We start from the raw sequence: 15,406 nt of genomic DNA, 5'->3' as shown, positions 1-15,406 counted from the left end.
GAGAGCAGCCTGTCTGTAAGCTTCCATGGAAGCTGGCTCTGTCAAAGGCGGCATTAAATCACACACCTGTCCTTCCTTCAGTATAACTACCACGTAAGCCGGTCCTATCGACCCAGTTGTTCCATGATTGCTTTAGTTAGCACCACTTCCGCAAGTTACTGAACAAATACACCAATAAAGGGTACAATTATCCTAATTCATTCAAACAAAACAACAAACACAATGCAAAAAATATAATGTAACACGTTATTTTAAGGGATTAGTTATACATATCAATGGGAAAATTACAATACTAAATACTAAGACTATCCCACAGACTGACATCAGACAAAGTAACTTATACTACCGGTCGTCACCGATAGTACAGTGTTCCAGTCTTTACTGTTACTACTGGTCAGGTGGAACACGCATCATCACCTAGTACTGATTCATTAAACTACACACACAGCACAGGCCACACAGACCTTCCGTGAATAATAATGAAAATACAGACCACACAGGTCTTTGCCCATACACAGAGCCTTCGTAAATAATAGAAATATATATTGATAGACTACACAAGTCTCAAAACCACACAGGTATTAGGATCGACTACACAAGTCTTAAAACCACACAGGTATTAGGATAGACTACACAAGTCTTAAAACCACACAGGTATTAGGATCGACTACACAAGTCTTAAAACCACACAGGTATTAGGATCGACTACACAAGTCTTAAAACCACACAGGTGTTAGGATCGACTACACAAGTCTCAAAACCACACAGGTGTTAGGGTAGACTACACAAGTCTTAAAACCACACAGTTATTAGAATAGACTACACAAGTCTTAAAACCACACAGGTATTAGAATAGACTACACAAGTCTTAAAACCACACAGTTATTAGAATAGACTACTCAAGTCTTAAAACCACACAGGTATTAGGATCGACTACACAAGTCTTAAAACCACACAGGTATTAGGATCGACTACACAAGTCTTAAAACCACACAGATATTAGAATAGACTACACAAGTCTTAAAACCACACAGCATTTAGATTAGACTACACAAGTCTTAAAACCACACAGTATTTAGATTAGACTACACAAGTCTGAAACCACACAGTATTTAGATTAGACTACACAAGTCTAAAACCACACAGTAGTTAGAATAGACTACAGAAGTCTTAAAACCACACAGCATTTAGATTAGACTACACAAGTCTGAAACCACACAGTATTTAGATTAGACTACACAAGTCTGAAACCACACAGTATTTAGATTAGACTACACAAGTCTAAAACCACACAGTAATTAGAATAGACTACAGAAGTCTTAAAACCACACAGTATTTAGATTAGACTACACAAGTCTGAAACCACATAGTATTTAGATTAGACTACACAAGTCTAAAACCACACATTAGTTAAAATAGACTACACAAGTCTAAGACCACACAGTTATTAGAATAGACTACAGAAGTCTTAAAACCCCACAGCATTTAGATTAGACTACACAAGTCTTAAAACCACACAGTATTTAGATTAGACTACACAAATCTGAAACCACACAGTATTTAGATTAGACTACACAAGTCTAAAACCACACAGTAGTTAGAATAGACTACAGAAGTCTTAAAACCACACAGCATTTAGATTAGACTACACAAGTCTTAAACCACACAGATATTAGGATAGACTACACAAGTCTTAAAACCACACAGATATTAGGCCACACAGGCTCCCCGTAAATAATCACACAGCATCACCTTTTCTAGTACTATGGGTCAGACGGTATCACACAGCATCATCTGATTCCCACCGGGGTGGAACACACAGCATCACCTAGTACTGATACAACACAGGTACTATGGGACAGACGGTATCACACAGCCTCGTCTGATTCCCACCGGGGTGGAACACACAGCATCACCTAGTACTGATACAACACACTAGTTGACCTTCTCACCCACTTATTCTATGTTTTAAAGTAAGAAAAATTTTAGCAGACTTACCGCGGTACTTAATATCAAACACTCACACCCTACTCTAATTGTTTTCACCTATTCTAGCAGAAATTCGAAAAAACAGGCTTCTGCTTACCTTTTTCAGTTTGGGCGCCCGGTGTGAGTGTCTGAGAATTACCCCCGCGGTTGTCATCCGCACTGTTGTCCAATTTCTTTCATCACGTCCGGGGGTCACCAATTGTCGTGTTCTTTTATGAAAGAAAAGACTCAGATCACCAACTAACAGTTACTTATTTATTCAATATGATGAGAAGATCAAAAGTGTGTTCCCAGCTGGGGGCTCTCTATCTACAACCACCATTAACACACAGGCATCAGGAAAGTTGAGAAGAGCAGCCCCGAATGCCTCCAGGTGGGGGCTTAAATATTCTTAACCACACCCATAGTCCATTTGTCCATTTCTTTGTTTCAGTCCATTTCTTCTCGTCACCTCTTCCATGGGCCCGCTGCCAGTTCCAGAATTGTCCTTGTTTACACCATATATGGACTTCCTCTGGTATATTGTCAATTCATTATCTTACACAATGTTATCCGACTCCGCTTATCCTATACTGTACATTCTGACCTAGCACATCAAGTGCCTCTCAGCTGAGAATGGTTTATCATAACAACTTTACGATTTATCATAACAACTTTCGTGTCATAATAACTTTAATGAACACACACACCCTTGTGAAAAAGTTGAATTGCCACGGTTGATAGTGGCCTTTTAGGGTGATGGTAGCCTTTTAGAACCCCAATACAGCACAAACCAGCACAAACGTAGCACAAACGAATGAGATGGTTTTGATGCAATTTGGACGTTAATGGGGGGCTGGTGACGTCACAGGTGTAATATTTATAGCGTAATAACTTGAAAATTGAAAGAGCACAAATGTTTCTTTTAGCAGCACAAACCAGCACAAACGTAGCACAAACGAATTAAAGGGTATTGGTGCAATTTGGACGTTAATGGGGGCTGGTGACGTCACAGGTGTAATATTTATAGCGTAATAATTTGAGAATTAAAACAGCACAAATGTTTCTTTTAGCAGCACAAACCAGCACAAACGAATTAAAGGGTTTTGGTGCAATTTGGACATTTTTAGGGGCCAAGTGTCCTCACTTTATAAAAAAATATATTATTTAGCCTATAACTTAAGAATTAAAACAGCACAAATGGGTCTTTTAGCGGCACAAACCAGCACAAACGTAGCACAAACGAATGAGATGGTTTTGATGCAATTTGGACGTTAATGGGGGGGCTGGTGACGTCATGGGTGTAATATTTATAGCGTAATAACTTGAGAATTAAAAGAGCACAAATGTTTATTTTAGCGGCACAAACCAGCACAAATGTAGCACAAACGAATGAGATGGTTTTGATGCAATTTGGACGTTAATGGGGGGGCTGGTGACGTCATGGGTGTAATATTTATAGCGTAATAACTTGAGAATTAAAAGAGCACAAATGTTTCTTTTAGCAGCACAAACCAGCACAAACGAATGAGATGGTTTTGATGCAATTTGGACGTTAATGGGGGGCTGGTGACGTCACGGGTGTAATATTTATAGCGTAATAACTTGAGAATTAAAACAGCACAATGTTTCTTTTAGCAGCACAAACCAGCACAAACGTAGCACAAACGAATGAGATGCTTTTGATGCAATTTGGACGTTAATGGGGGGCTGGTGACGTCACGGGTGTAATATTTATAGCGTAATAACTTGAGAATTAAAAGAGCACAAATGTTTCTTTTAGCAGCACAAACCAGCACAAACGTAGCACAAACGAATGAGATGCTTTTGATGCAATTTGGACGTTAATGGGGGGCTGGTGACGTCACGGGTGTAATATTTATAGCGTAATAACTTGAGAATTAAAAGAGCACAAATGTTTCTTTTAGCAGCACAAACCAGCACAAACGTAGCACAAACGAATGAGATGCTTTTGATGCAATTTGGACGTTAATGGGGGGCTGGTGACGTCACGGGTGTAATATTTATAGCGTAATAACTTGAGAATTAAAAGAGCACAAATGTTTCTTTTAGCGGCACAAACCAGCACAAACGTAGCACAAACGAATGAGATGGTTTTGATGCAATTTGGACGTTAATGGGGGGGCTGGTGACGTCATGGGTGTAATATTTATAGCGTAATAACTTGAGAATTAAAAGAGCACAAATGTTTCTTTTAGCGGCACAAACCAGCACAAACGTAGCACAAACGAATGAGATGGTTTTGATGCAATTTGGACGTTAATGGGGGGCTGGTGACGTCATGGGTGTAATATTTATAGCGTAATAACTTGAGAATTAAAAGAGCACAAATGTTTCTTTTAGCAGCACAAACGTAGCACAAACGAATGAGATGCTTTTGATGCAATTTGGACGTTAATGGGGGGCTGGTGACGTCACGGGTGTAATATTTATAGCGTAATAACTTGAGAATTAAAAGAGCACAAATGTTTCTTTTAGCAGCACAAACCAGCACAAACGTAGCACAAACGAATGAGATGGTTTTGATGCAATTTGGGCTCTGATGGGGGGCTGAGTGACGTCACGGGTAATAAAATATAATACTTAATTTCTCTAAAACGGTGCCAGCACAAACGATGATTCCTACGGCACAAACCAGCACAAACGCAGCACAAACGAATAATAATATTTATATTCCATTTCTGACCACATTTGGGGCCAGCTTCACGGAGGCTGGTTACCCTCGTCAACACGAAAATGCAAAACGTAAGCACGCCTTAAACGTGGCATGATGCGTGGCTTGATGCGTGGTGAACGTGAATAAAAATAGTGTGCTTACTTTTTAGCTTTTTATATGTGTGTGTGTGTGTATGTATATTCTTTAAGTAGAATGCAATTCGTTGCGAATAACATTCATATAAGCGTGTTTTTTATTCCGTTTACCCCGCATACCATGCGTGCTGACGTCACGAATTTCCGTGTTGACGACGGTAACCAGTAGCAATAGGCACTCTGAAGCCTTTCCCTGAGTCATTTAAAATGACTCGGCTTACGTAGTGTTCGTTATACAAATTATTTTGATTAGAACACGACCCGATATGTATAACCTTTTTCAATATACACTGAAGTAATGTATCTCTTAATTTTTTATTTTTTGTAAAAAAAACAAAAAAAAACGCTCAACGTGGCTCGATATTAAACGCTTTCAACACTCTTTTCGAGTCGACTCGTTCGCAATCGACACATTACTAGTAACCAGGGACAACGCTGCATTTGCCAAACATCTCTGTCATTGAAAGGTTGCTTGTCTAGCACCAAGCTATACGTAGTTTTTATTTTACTAGCATAGTCTGTATAACGTCAGTAAACTTGCAAATATGCAGCTAAAGCATTTAAAGACGCTTCTAACTCCACAGGTAATACTCAAAACTAACAAGTTTAGCAACTGGCTAGCTAGCTATCGTTATCTTAGGTAAAGGTTACTACTGAAAATCTTAAACAGTATCGAACTGATCATTTATGGCATTGTTTTCTTACTGCCTGGGGACGTTTTAAAATGCTACATTTTAGTTGTTGTGAATGATGACTTACTGTTAAATCCACCCGAATAAACCGAGTATGTTAGAACAAAGATAGCTATTTTACAGAGTACACGTAATTTGGTTTGGTTGTTATAGTAAAGTGCTATATTAAAACATTTGCTGTTTATTGTAGGACGGAGCTTCGAAAGTTACTTGCATGGCATGGTCTCCGAACAACGGAAAGTTAGCTGTGTGTACCGTTGATAGAGTGGTTTTGCTGTATGATGAACAGGGAGAGAGAAGGGACAAGTTTTCAACTAAACCTTTGGATTCTAAGGTAAGTTAAGCCTTGCATACAGAGACATATCCAGTGACATCTGGGGTGTCAACTTATATAAATACCGAGAAGGCACCGTATGTTAAAGTAGTTAGCTATTTAGTTTGTTTAATGCACTTTATTGCTTCATGAGTGTCAAAATTTTTTTTGTCATCTGCATACTGAATGCGAACATCAGCTAGTTTTTTAAATCTTGCCTAAAATTACAGTTTAGCTAAGTTTTTGCATACATGTGATCAGATCTTCATCTAATTAATATAACTAGATATTAATAACCAAGTTAAACAAATTACATGAGAATGATTCAATTTACATTTATTTACTGAGCCAACTTATTTAACATCTAAAGTATTTTTGTCAGAAAAAGTGTGAGGAAACCACCCTGTTGAGCAATAACTACAAGCAAATGTTTCTGGTAACTGGTGATCAGTCTTTTTTAGGATTACTTGTCTGCTTATGATTATTGTCTTGCTGCATGACCCATTTACAGTTAAGCCTCAATGAGGCCTGATACACTGGCATTCTTCTGTAGCATTCATAGGTCCATCAATCATGGCAAGCCATCTTGCAGCCCCAAACTGAGTTTCTCATGCTGAAATGTAATGTTTGGTCTGTTCTATTTTAGACTGAGCTGTTCATAGAACATTCTTCCAACAGGCTTTTGGCTTATCCATGTGCTATTTAACAAACTAGGCTTCTTTCTTGCTATTTTGTCATGAACATCATTTTTGTTCAGTGTTTGCCTGTTGGTGGACTCATTAACATTGCCATTACTCGATGCAAGGCAAAGCTGTTTGCCCTTATATGTTAAATTGTGTTTTGACTTCCTGAAGTGTAATTTACTGCATCCTTGGAATGATTTTTGAGGGACTGCCACTTGTTTGCAAAGTCATGCTGAATTTCCTCTGTTTGTATACCTTATTGTGGATTGGTGGAGGCCAAACTCTTTTAAAAAGTCAAGTGTAAATCCCAAACTTGTGTCGAACCCTTTTTTTCCACATTTGCTGTGCAGCAGCTATACTGCTGTCTTTTTCTAAATAAGCATCAGGTGATGCATGGCCCAGATGTGTGTGGTCCAATAGAGGTGACATTATTTCGTCTGGCATTTGTTTCTTTTAGCCATGAGGTATTGATAGTTTTTTGCAAGGCATTCATTTATATATCTATTTTTGTTGGAATGTGTTAAAAGGTTTGGGAAGGAAACGTATGAGACTAGAAAATAGGGCGTGTTGTGTATAGTTGCAATTGGAAATATTGAGCCCTCCTAAGAAAATAAGGATTTATAACTCTTAACTTTTCTGCACAGCTAGATTTTGAATGATGTAGTATTTTAGAGTACTTAGATATTTTTGGCTAACTGCTAACTACTAATCTGGGGTGCGTTTCCCGAACAACCACGGAGGTTAGCATTAAACTACCATAGTACGATGCATCGTTAAACTAACAAACATCCGAATTACGACCGTTTCCCGAAACTGTCATAACATGTTGGTACAACAGTAGTTCGAACCACGTTGGTTTAAACCACCGTTGTCTGAACTACAATGTTGCCCGACGTGTTCGCTTTGATTTCCACAGCGAGAAACGTGGAGAAACTCACAAAGTTTGTAATTTTAGACCAAAATATGAGCGCTGTGACCGAAACAACGTCACTATTATTTAATCTAATAATATATATTCATATCACCGCCACCACCACCAACAAAAACATTCATAGAAATGACAATAATATTGAAATAAGCGTAAAAATAATCAATACTAATATATTATAATTATTATAAGTAAAATAATTCGAATTATATACAATCTCAGATCTCAGACTGAGATCAATAGACTGATCTCAGTATCAGTCCATTGTGGCTGAAGAGGATAAACTGCTGAAGGAAGTGTAACGTGATTGCGGGAGTGGTGGTTCGAATCCATGGAAAGAGTCTTTATTTCTTTCTTTTATCTTTTTCATAATGGCAGTGAAATATCTAACTGATGAACAATTGATTTATTAATCCTTGGTACCAATAAAATAATGTTTAAAAAATGTTATCTTAGCTCAGAATCTTAGTTCCCGTGGATTATACCAACATCAAACAATTAATATGTTTTTACTAGTGCACATAGTATTTTCATAGATAGATAGATAGATAGATAGATAGATAGATAGATAGATAGATAGATAGATAGACAGATAGACAGATAGACAGATAGATAAATGTAAAGTATAAATTATAAAGTGTACCATGCAAAGAGGTGTGTATGTGCCTGTCTGTGCATATGTGCACACCCACATACATACATAGATATACACGTGCCACAATTCTGTTACATTTAGAATTATGTTCCTTCTCTGTCTCACAAAAGTTGTGTGCAGTGGGTGATTATGTTTGTCCATAATAAAAAAAAAAAGCTCTTTGCAAAGTGATTAGAGTAATGAGCCTCTACCAAACAGCTGAGGTGATCACAAAAATGATGAACTTTTAAGGGTATTTTTTCAGCTGCAGGCTGTAATTTTACATATAGGTTTCTTAAAACAATTTACCCAATATTTTCCAGTTTAACATATGTCAAACAAGAAGATCAGCCAAATGGTTGAGCAGACCATTAGGGGTTTAAATAACTGTAAAGCTTTCAATGTTGTCTCTTCTGATTTGTTTGTAATAAAATAACACTTTTCACCACTTCAACACTTTTTCATATGCCTAAAAGTAAACACATTTCCACATAAACTATAAATGTAAAGGGTAAATGTTATGTTGACCTTTTTCATGCTTTGTTTAGTTCTTTTACCTTTGGTTAAGTCATGTAATAATTAAGCAATGTGGAGCAATGCATGCAGGCCAAGAAAGACATCACCAATTAATAGAAACTATGTTTGGCCTATAACCCCAACCCACCCTCTCAGACACCTTTTAGAAGTACTTAAGTATATTCATACACATGCATATGCATGCTAATGTACATATAGTTATGGCTATATTGGCCCAATCCAATGTGCAATACTTGTCACTTATCACCTTATATTTAAGATTTAATCTACAGTATATTTAATCTGTACCATATACTGTATACTTGGAACTGCACCCTCCTGCACTTTCTAATTTCCTTCCATTGTTTATTTTGTTTATTTACACTCAATCCATCCTCATTATCAATAACTGCTCTGTAGCTTTGCAGTATATGTAAAGCTCAGGTTATAATTTTACATTGTACAGGTTGTAATTTTACATATAATAATTCTCTTATTTTACAACCGTTTCATTCATATATTCATTCATTCATTCATTCATTCATTCATATATTCATTCATTCATTTATTTATTCATTCACTCATTCCTGTATGAATCCATTATGTACAGATGATGGTTTCTACCAAATATCACAGTCACAAATGGGAAAACAACATCTACATCTTTCCCATACATTTTATATATATATGTAAATAATTATTCGACAAATGCAACTATATTACATTAATACATTAAGAAGTCCATTTAGAAATACATTATTAAACATTTTACATTGTAAATGTTTGTACACCAAGATTACCGTCCAAAATCACCGTCCTTTAACGGCGTCCTACGTCAGCGATGACGTAGTCACCAGGAACTACGCTTCTAACCACACATCTACAGGTGTAGTTGGAACTACACAACTTTACCACAGTAGTTACGAACGTTCGTTGGAACTATGCTTTTGAGAAACACCTGTGTCGCCTTACGATGTTTTGAACTATGCAACTTACCAACGTAGTTACAACAGTAGTTCGAACTACGGTTTCGGGAAACACTTGCATCGCAGCTGCATCGTTCCAACTATGTAAGTTGCTACCGTAGTTAGCAACTATGCTTTTGGGAAACGCACCCCTGCACGGCACTCCATAGCGGTTTTAGCGGTGAACAATATTATATGATCTGCTGCCTTTTGAAGCATACAGCAGTTAAAATTAACTATGTTATGGTATGGCGGTATATGAAAAATCCATACCTATGAGGAATCAAAGACGATATACAGAATGTACCGTGCAATATATATTGCCATAAAACTGTATACCCATCACTAGGGCTGGGAGGTATGACATTACATTTGGTATATTGTCTTTGATTCCTCATACGGTATGGATTTTTCATATACCGCCATTCATAATTTTAAAGTTTGTCATTTTAATCAAAATTTGTACTACTCTGATATAGGGCTAAGCGATTTTCACGATTAATTCGGTTAATCAGAATGAACGTTTTCACCCGATGTTAGAATGTGACAATCGCGATTGTTTACATACTTTATATTTTTACTAAAATACCAACATGACACGAGGCAGAAACTGACCAGACGCTCGCGGAATATAAATCAGGGAAAGTTTAATATAAAAAGGCAAAAACAGTGTACAAAACCAGGTCAGAGTCCAAAACCAGAGGATAAACTAAAACAGTAAACGGAAGACAACAAGGGTTATACACGGTAACGGTTAGATTCAGAAATAAGGAGCGTAAACACGATCGGTAAAACGAGACACAAACAGAAGAGTTTAATTAAGATTCACTGAATCGAACACCGCTGAACTGAATCAAAACTCCGGCGCCGATGAGCGCGATCAGGATTGGCTGACCGGGGACATGTGACGGTCCGTGGAAACATGGGAGTTGTAGTCTATATAGTTAGAAGCAGAACGTGCCCCCTCCATCCACCCCCCAATCACAAGAGGACAAAATCAAAGCTGAGCTGAGTGATTACTTCACCCCCCCTCCCCCAGTATAGATACTGATACAGACTCACTCAGTGGTGGAAACAGCACAGCACAGACTCGTGTTTCTTTTAAGAAACCTGTAAAGAACTTTTTTTTTGTCCTTTTCCTAATGTAAGGTTTTGCTGCACATTATTAAAAAAAAAAAAAAGCATATAGATAATTCAGATTTCCATTTTGTTTTTAATTATTGTGATCGTTATTGTTATAAATTTTTAGATCCTTAAAAGGATAATTATAGGTGGTGGTGGTACTATTTTTGCACTTCTGCAGTCATTTTAATTTACAATGCAAAAAAAAGTAATCTGAGTCTTATTTCAATTGCATTATACAAGAACAAAAAAAATCGAAATCGTAATCGACAATCGGTTATAATTTTAAAATAATCGAGATTTTTTTTGGGGGCAAAATCGCCCAGCCCTACTCTGATACACTTAAAGCTTTATTGAGAAGTGATCTTTCTTTTCTTTTATAAACTTCTTTTTACTTCTTTAACATAATCTTTAAACTAAAATAATATTTCGATTAGGGATGCAGCATATATCGTTAAATTATTAACCAGCCAATAGTTTACAGATAATGAACAATTTTATAGCATTCCATCTAAGAGTAAAACAAATTACAGAGTTGCATGTGCTCAGGTATTATTTACTCACCACTTCATTAAATGAGTTTAATGTGGCAGTGTAACATGGCAGTAATGTAGAAGTAAGATTAAACACTGAGAGCAGAACCAGTTCATCCATGAAATGTAGAGTTTACACAAAGTTGGTAGTGAGCAGTTTGCTACATTTACATTTACATTTTCAGCATTTAGCAGACGCTCTTATCCAGAGCGACTTACAGAAGTGCTTCCACAGTGAACATTTCATTCCTTAAGTTTAGATAGACAACAGTCGAAGAACACAACTCTGCTAAAACCTGTTAGAACCAAAGTGTCTTTTTTTTTTTTTTTTTTTTAAATGGAAAAGATTGGAATAAAGTGTTAGTAAATAAGTACAAATCAGCCTAAGTGTTTAGTAAAAAGGTGTGTTTTTAATCGTTTTTTAAAGACAGCAAGAGACTCAGCTGTTCGGACAGACAGAGGAAGTTCGTTCCACAATTTGGGCGCTAGAACAGAGAACAGCCTTGATGCTTGTCTTCCTTTAGTCCTGGATGGAGGCTCAAGTCGAGCTAGACTAGAGGCTCGGAGGTTGCGTGGTACAGAGCGGGGTTTGATTAGACCCCGAAGGTAGCTTGGGGCTGGTCCACTTTTGGCTTTGTAGGCGAGCGTCAGTGTTTTAAACTGAATGCGTGCAGCTACAGGAAGCCAGTGAAGAGAACGCAGCAGTGGGGTGATGTGGCAGTGTTTAGGTTGGTTAAAGACCAGACGGGCAGCTGCATTTTGAATGAGCTGTAAGGGTTTAATAGTGGCCATGGGAGCTCCTGCCAGGAGGGAGTTGCAGTAGTCCAACCGAGAGATTACAAGTGATTGCACCAGAATCTGGGTAGCTTCTCTGGAGAGAAATGGCCGAATCTTCCTGATGTTGTACAGGAGGAACCGGCACGATCTCGTCATGTTGGCTATATAAGGAGAAAAGGTCAGCTGGTTATCCAGGACAACACCAAGACTTCTTACCTTATCAGATGGTCTAATCTGGAAGTCATCCAGAGAAATGACTAGGTCCTGGGTTGGAGACAGATCTCCAGGAATGAGCAACATCTCTGTCTTGCTGGGATTAAGTTTTAGATGATGAGCTGACATCCATTGTGAGATATCTCGCAGACATGCTGAGATGCGAGCTGAGACTTGTGTGTCTGAAGAAGGAAATGACAGAACAAGCTGAGTGTCATCTGCATAGGAGTGGTAGGAGAAGCCATGGGAGGCTATGACCTTACCCAGAGAGCGGGTGTAGATAGAGAAGAGAAGTGGGCCAAGTACAGAGCCCTGAGGAACACCGGTTGAGAGAGTGCATGGGGTAGATATGGATCCCCTCCATGACACTTGGTAGGAGCGCCCTTCCAGGTAGGAGGCCATCCATTGCCATGCTGAACCTGTTACTCCAAGGTTGGAGAGAGTGGTCAGGAGAATGCCGTGATTCACTGTGTCGAAGGCTGCAGAAAGGTCAAGAAGAATAAGAACAGATGACAGTTTGGCTGCTTTGGCTGCATGAAGCTTCTCAGTAACAGCTACAAGTGCTGTTTCTGTAGAATGTGCTGCCTTGAAGCCAGACTGGTACGGATCGTGGAGATCATTCTGAGTGAGAAAGGCAGATAGTTGGTTATAGACAGCACGTTCAAGAATTTTGGATAGAAAAGAGAGGAGTGAGACAGGTCTGTAGTTGTTAATGTCTGTAGTGTCTAGTGTAGGTTTCTTAAGAAGGGGAATGACCTGAGCCTTCTTAAAAGCAGTAGGGACAACACCTGATGTCAGGGAGTTGTTGATGATGGGTGTGATGAAGGGGATTAGGTCCTGCGAGAGGTCTTTGAGGATGGTGGATGGTATAGGGTCAAGTGTGCATGTAGTGGGATTGCTGGATGAGAGGAGCTGTGTAACCTCATCCATGGTGAGTGGGGTGAAGCTGGTGTGTGTGTTGGTGGGTTGAGGGTCAGTTGAAAGTGGGTCAGTCGGAGACAAGGATTGATTGATTTTGTCAATCTTGTCCTGGAAGAATGTTGCAAAGTCAGTAGCAGTGAGAGAGGCAGAAGGGGGAGGAGGAGGAGGGTTCAGAAGAGAGGAAAAGATAGCATGAAGCTTACGTGGGTCAGCAGCAGATTGTTCAAGCTTGGCTTTGTAAAAAGATGTTTTTGCAGCAGTCACATCAGATGAGAACCTGGACAGCAGATCGTGGTAGGAGTGGAGATCAACACCAAGCTTAGATTTCCTCCACTTTCTCTCAGCTGCCCTCAATTCTCTTCTGTTGCTGCGCAATGCGTCTGAAAGCCAAGGAGCAGGGTGAGAAGGTTTTCCTCGTTTGAGGGTAGGAGGACAGAGCTGATCGAGGGATGTTGAAAGAGAAGAAAGTAGAGTATTAGTTGCAGAGTTAAGTGGAAGGGTAGCAAGAATGTCAGGGTTAGGTAGTGAAGTTAGGATGGTGGAGATCAACAGGGAGGAAGATAAAGAGTGAAGATTGGGGCGTGTTGTAAGGGTGAAAGTGTGGTTGGAGGTAGGAAGAGTTGGGAGACAGAGAGAGAAGGACACAAAGTGATGGTCAGAGAGGTGCAGTGGGGTGACAGTGAGGTCCAGAACAGAAGCTGCACTGCTGAAGACCAGGTCCAGAAGATTGCCTCCTTTGTGTGTCGGAGGGCTGTGGTTAAGGAGGAGGTCGAAAGATGAAAGAAGAGGAAGAAGACAGGAGGACTGAAGTGAAGGGAGATTAAAGTCACCAAGAACAGTCAGAGGAGTACCATCTGAAGGGAAGAAACTCAGAAGAACATCCAGCTCTCCTATGAAGTCTCCCAGTGCGCCAGGTGGTCTGTAAATAACAATGACATTAAGAGTAATCGGAAAAGTAACAGTAATAGCATGAAATTCAAAAGATAAAATGTTAAGGTGAGAAACATTCACAGTAGTGAATTGCCATTTCTTGGTCAGGAGCAAACCTGTACCTCCACCCCTACCAGATCCTCTCGGTGTATGAGAGAAGGTGTAGGCAGAGGATAAGGCAGCTGGTGTTGCTGAGTTCTCGGTGGTGATCCACGTCTCAGTCAGTGCCAGGAAGTCAAGGCTGTGAGAAAGTGCATAAGCTGAGATGAAGTCAGCTTTTTGGACGGCTGATTGACAGTTCCAGACCCCACCTACCACCACTGTTTGAGACTGTTGCAACAGTTGGGGGTAGATGAGGTTGCTGGCGTTGCTGTTTCTATAATGTGCCCTCTGATGTCTGCAGGGTCTGTGAGATATAAGCACAGGAATGTTTGAGTAGCACATGCTGAGAAAAGTAGATAGTTTAGACAATGTCAGAGAGTGATAGTACTTACCCAAGTTAGTTTAGATTAGTAGTAAAAAAGTAGTTCCGCTGTTCATTAGCGGTAATGTGCTGCTCCTGGGAGAGCCTTTTCAGTGTCTTTCTTTTTTTTTTTGAATATTTTATTTAGAATTTTCAAAATATATCACAAAGATAACATCAACAACATACATAACAATACAAAGTACATTAAAGAAAAAATAAATAAATACATAAAATAAATAAGTATTGCTGTCGGACACAAGTGCTCTGGACTAGGTTTCAAATAGATAATGAATTCAACTGGGTCTGGCTCCAGAAACGTTTTTGTGCTCTTAGCTCACTACAATGTAATTTATCCATTTGTATGATAAACAGCATCTCATTCAACCATCTCTTAAAACATGGAGCAGTCGGAGACCTCCATGACAGAAGTATGACCTTTTTGGCTGCAACCCTGCCAGCCATCAAAGCCTGCTGCTGTGTGGAGGGTAAGAGGAGGGTTCTATCAGAATACCCAAAAATAGCTAGATTGTGATCTGGGGCTAGGGTTGGGCGATATTGCCGATTTTCATACCGTCATACCGTCTTCAGGAAATACCGCGGTATACGGTATTACCGTCGTGGGGGGGGGTGATTTTTGGGGGGGGGGGGGGGGGGGGGGGGGGTTTGTGTTAATGTTTAACACAAACATTAACACATAACATTTTGGCATTGTAATCTCTCTCTGCCCACACAAAACAGAATAATAGCAGGCTACACACTTCAATATATTTCAAAAGTTAACTGCTTAGTTTATAGTTACAGATATTTCTTAAAAGTGTATGAACGTGTACGATTAGTTATGCCTGTAATCCAGAATTAAGTTCTATACCGTAACAAAAAATATGAATGTAAATGTTCATGTTGCGATGACGGT

At 39.1% G+C, this 15,406-nt stretch overlaps 1 protein-coding gene across 5 annotated transcripts in view; it reads left to right on the top strand.

The window, feature by feature from the left end:
- The first annotated feature begins 5,177 nt into the window (after positions 1–5,177).
- ift172 (intraflagellar transport 172) overlaps positions 5,178–15,406 on the top strand; it is a 193,178-nt gene continuing 182,949 nt past the window's right edge. For all 5 annotated transcript variants that reach the window (XR_010013706.1, XR_010013707.1, XM_063001980.1 and 2 more), the window contains exons 1-2: positions 5,178–5,384; positions 5,683–5,826. Coding sequence is in view for 3 of the 5 variants with exons in the window: in XM_063001980.1 (XP_062858050.1) it covers positions 5,346–5,384; positions 5,683–5,826 (183 nt within the window). In the remaining 2 variants the exon portion in view is untranslated. The remainder of the gene's footprint in view (positions 5,385–5,682; positions 5,827–15,406) is intronic.

The sequence above is a fragment of the Trichomycterus rosablanca genome, chromosome 9 (assembly GCF_030014385.1).
Source record: "Trichomycterus rosablanca isolate fTriRos1 chromosome 9, fTriRos1.hap1, whole genome shotgun sequence".
NCBI lineage: Eukaryota > Metazoa > Chordata > Actinopteri > Siluriformes > Trichomycteridae > Trichomycterus > Trichomycterus rosablanca.
This window is presented reverse-complemented; position numbering and strand designations above follow the sequence as displayed.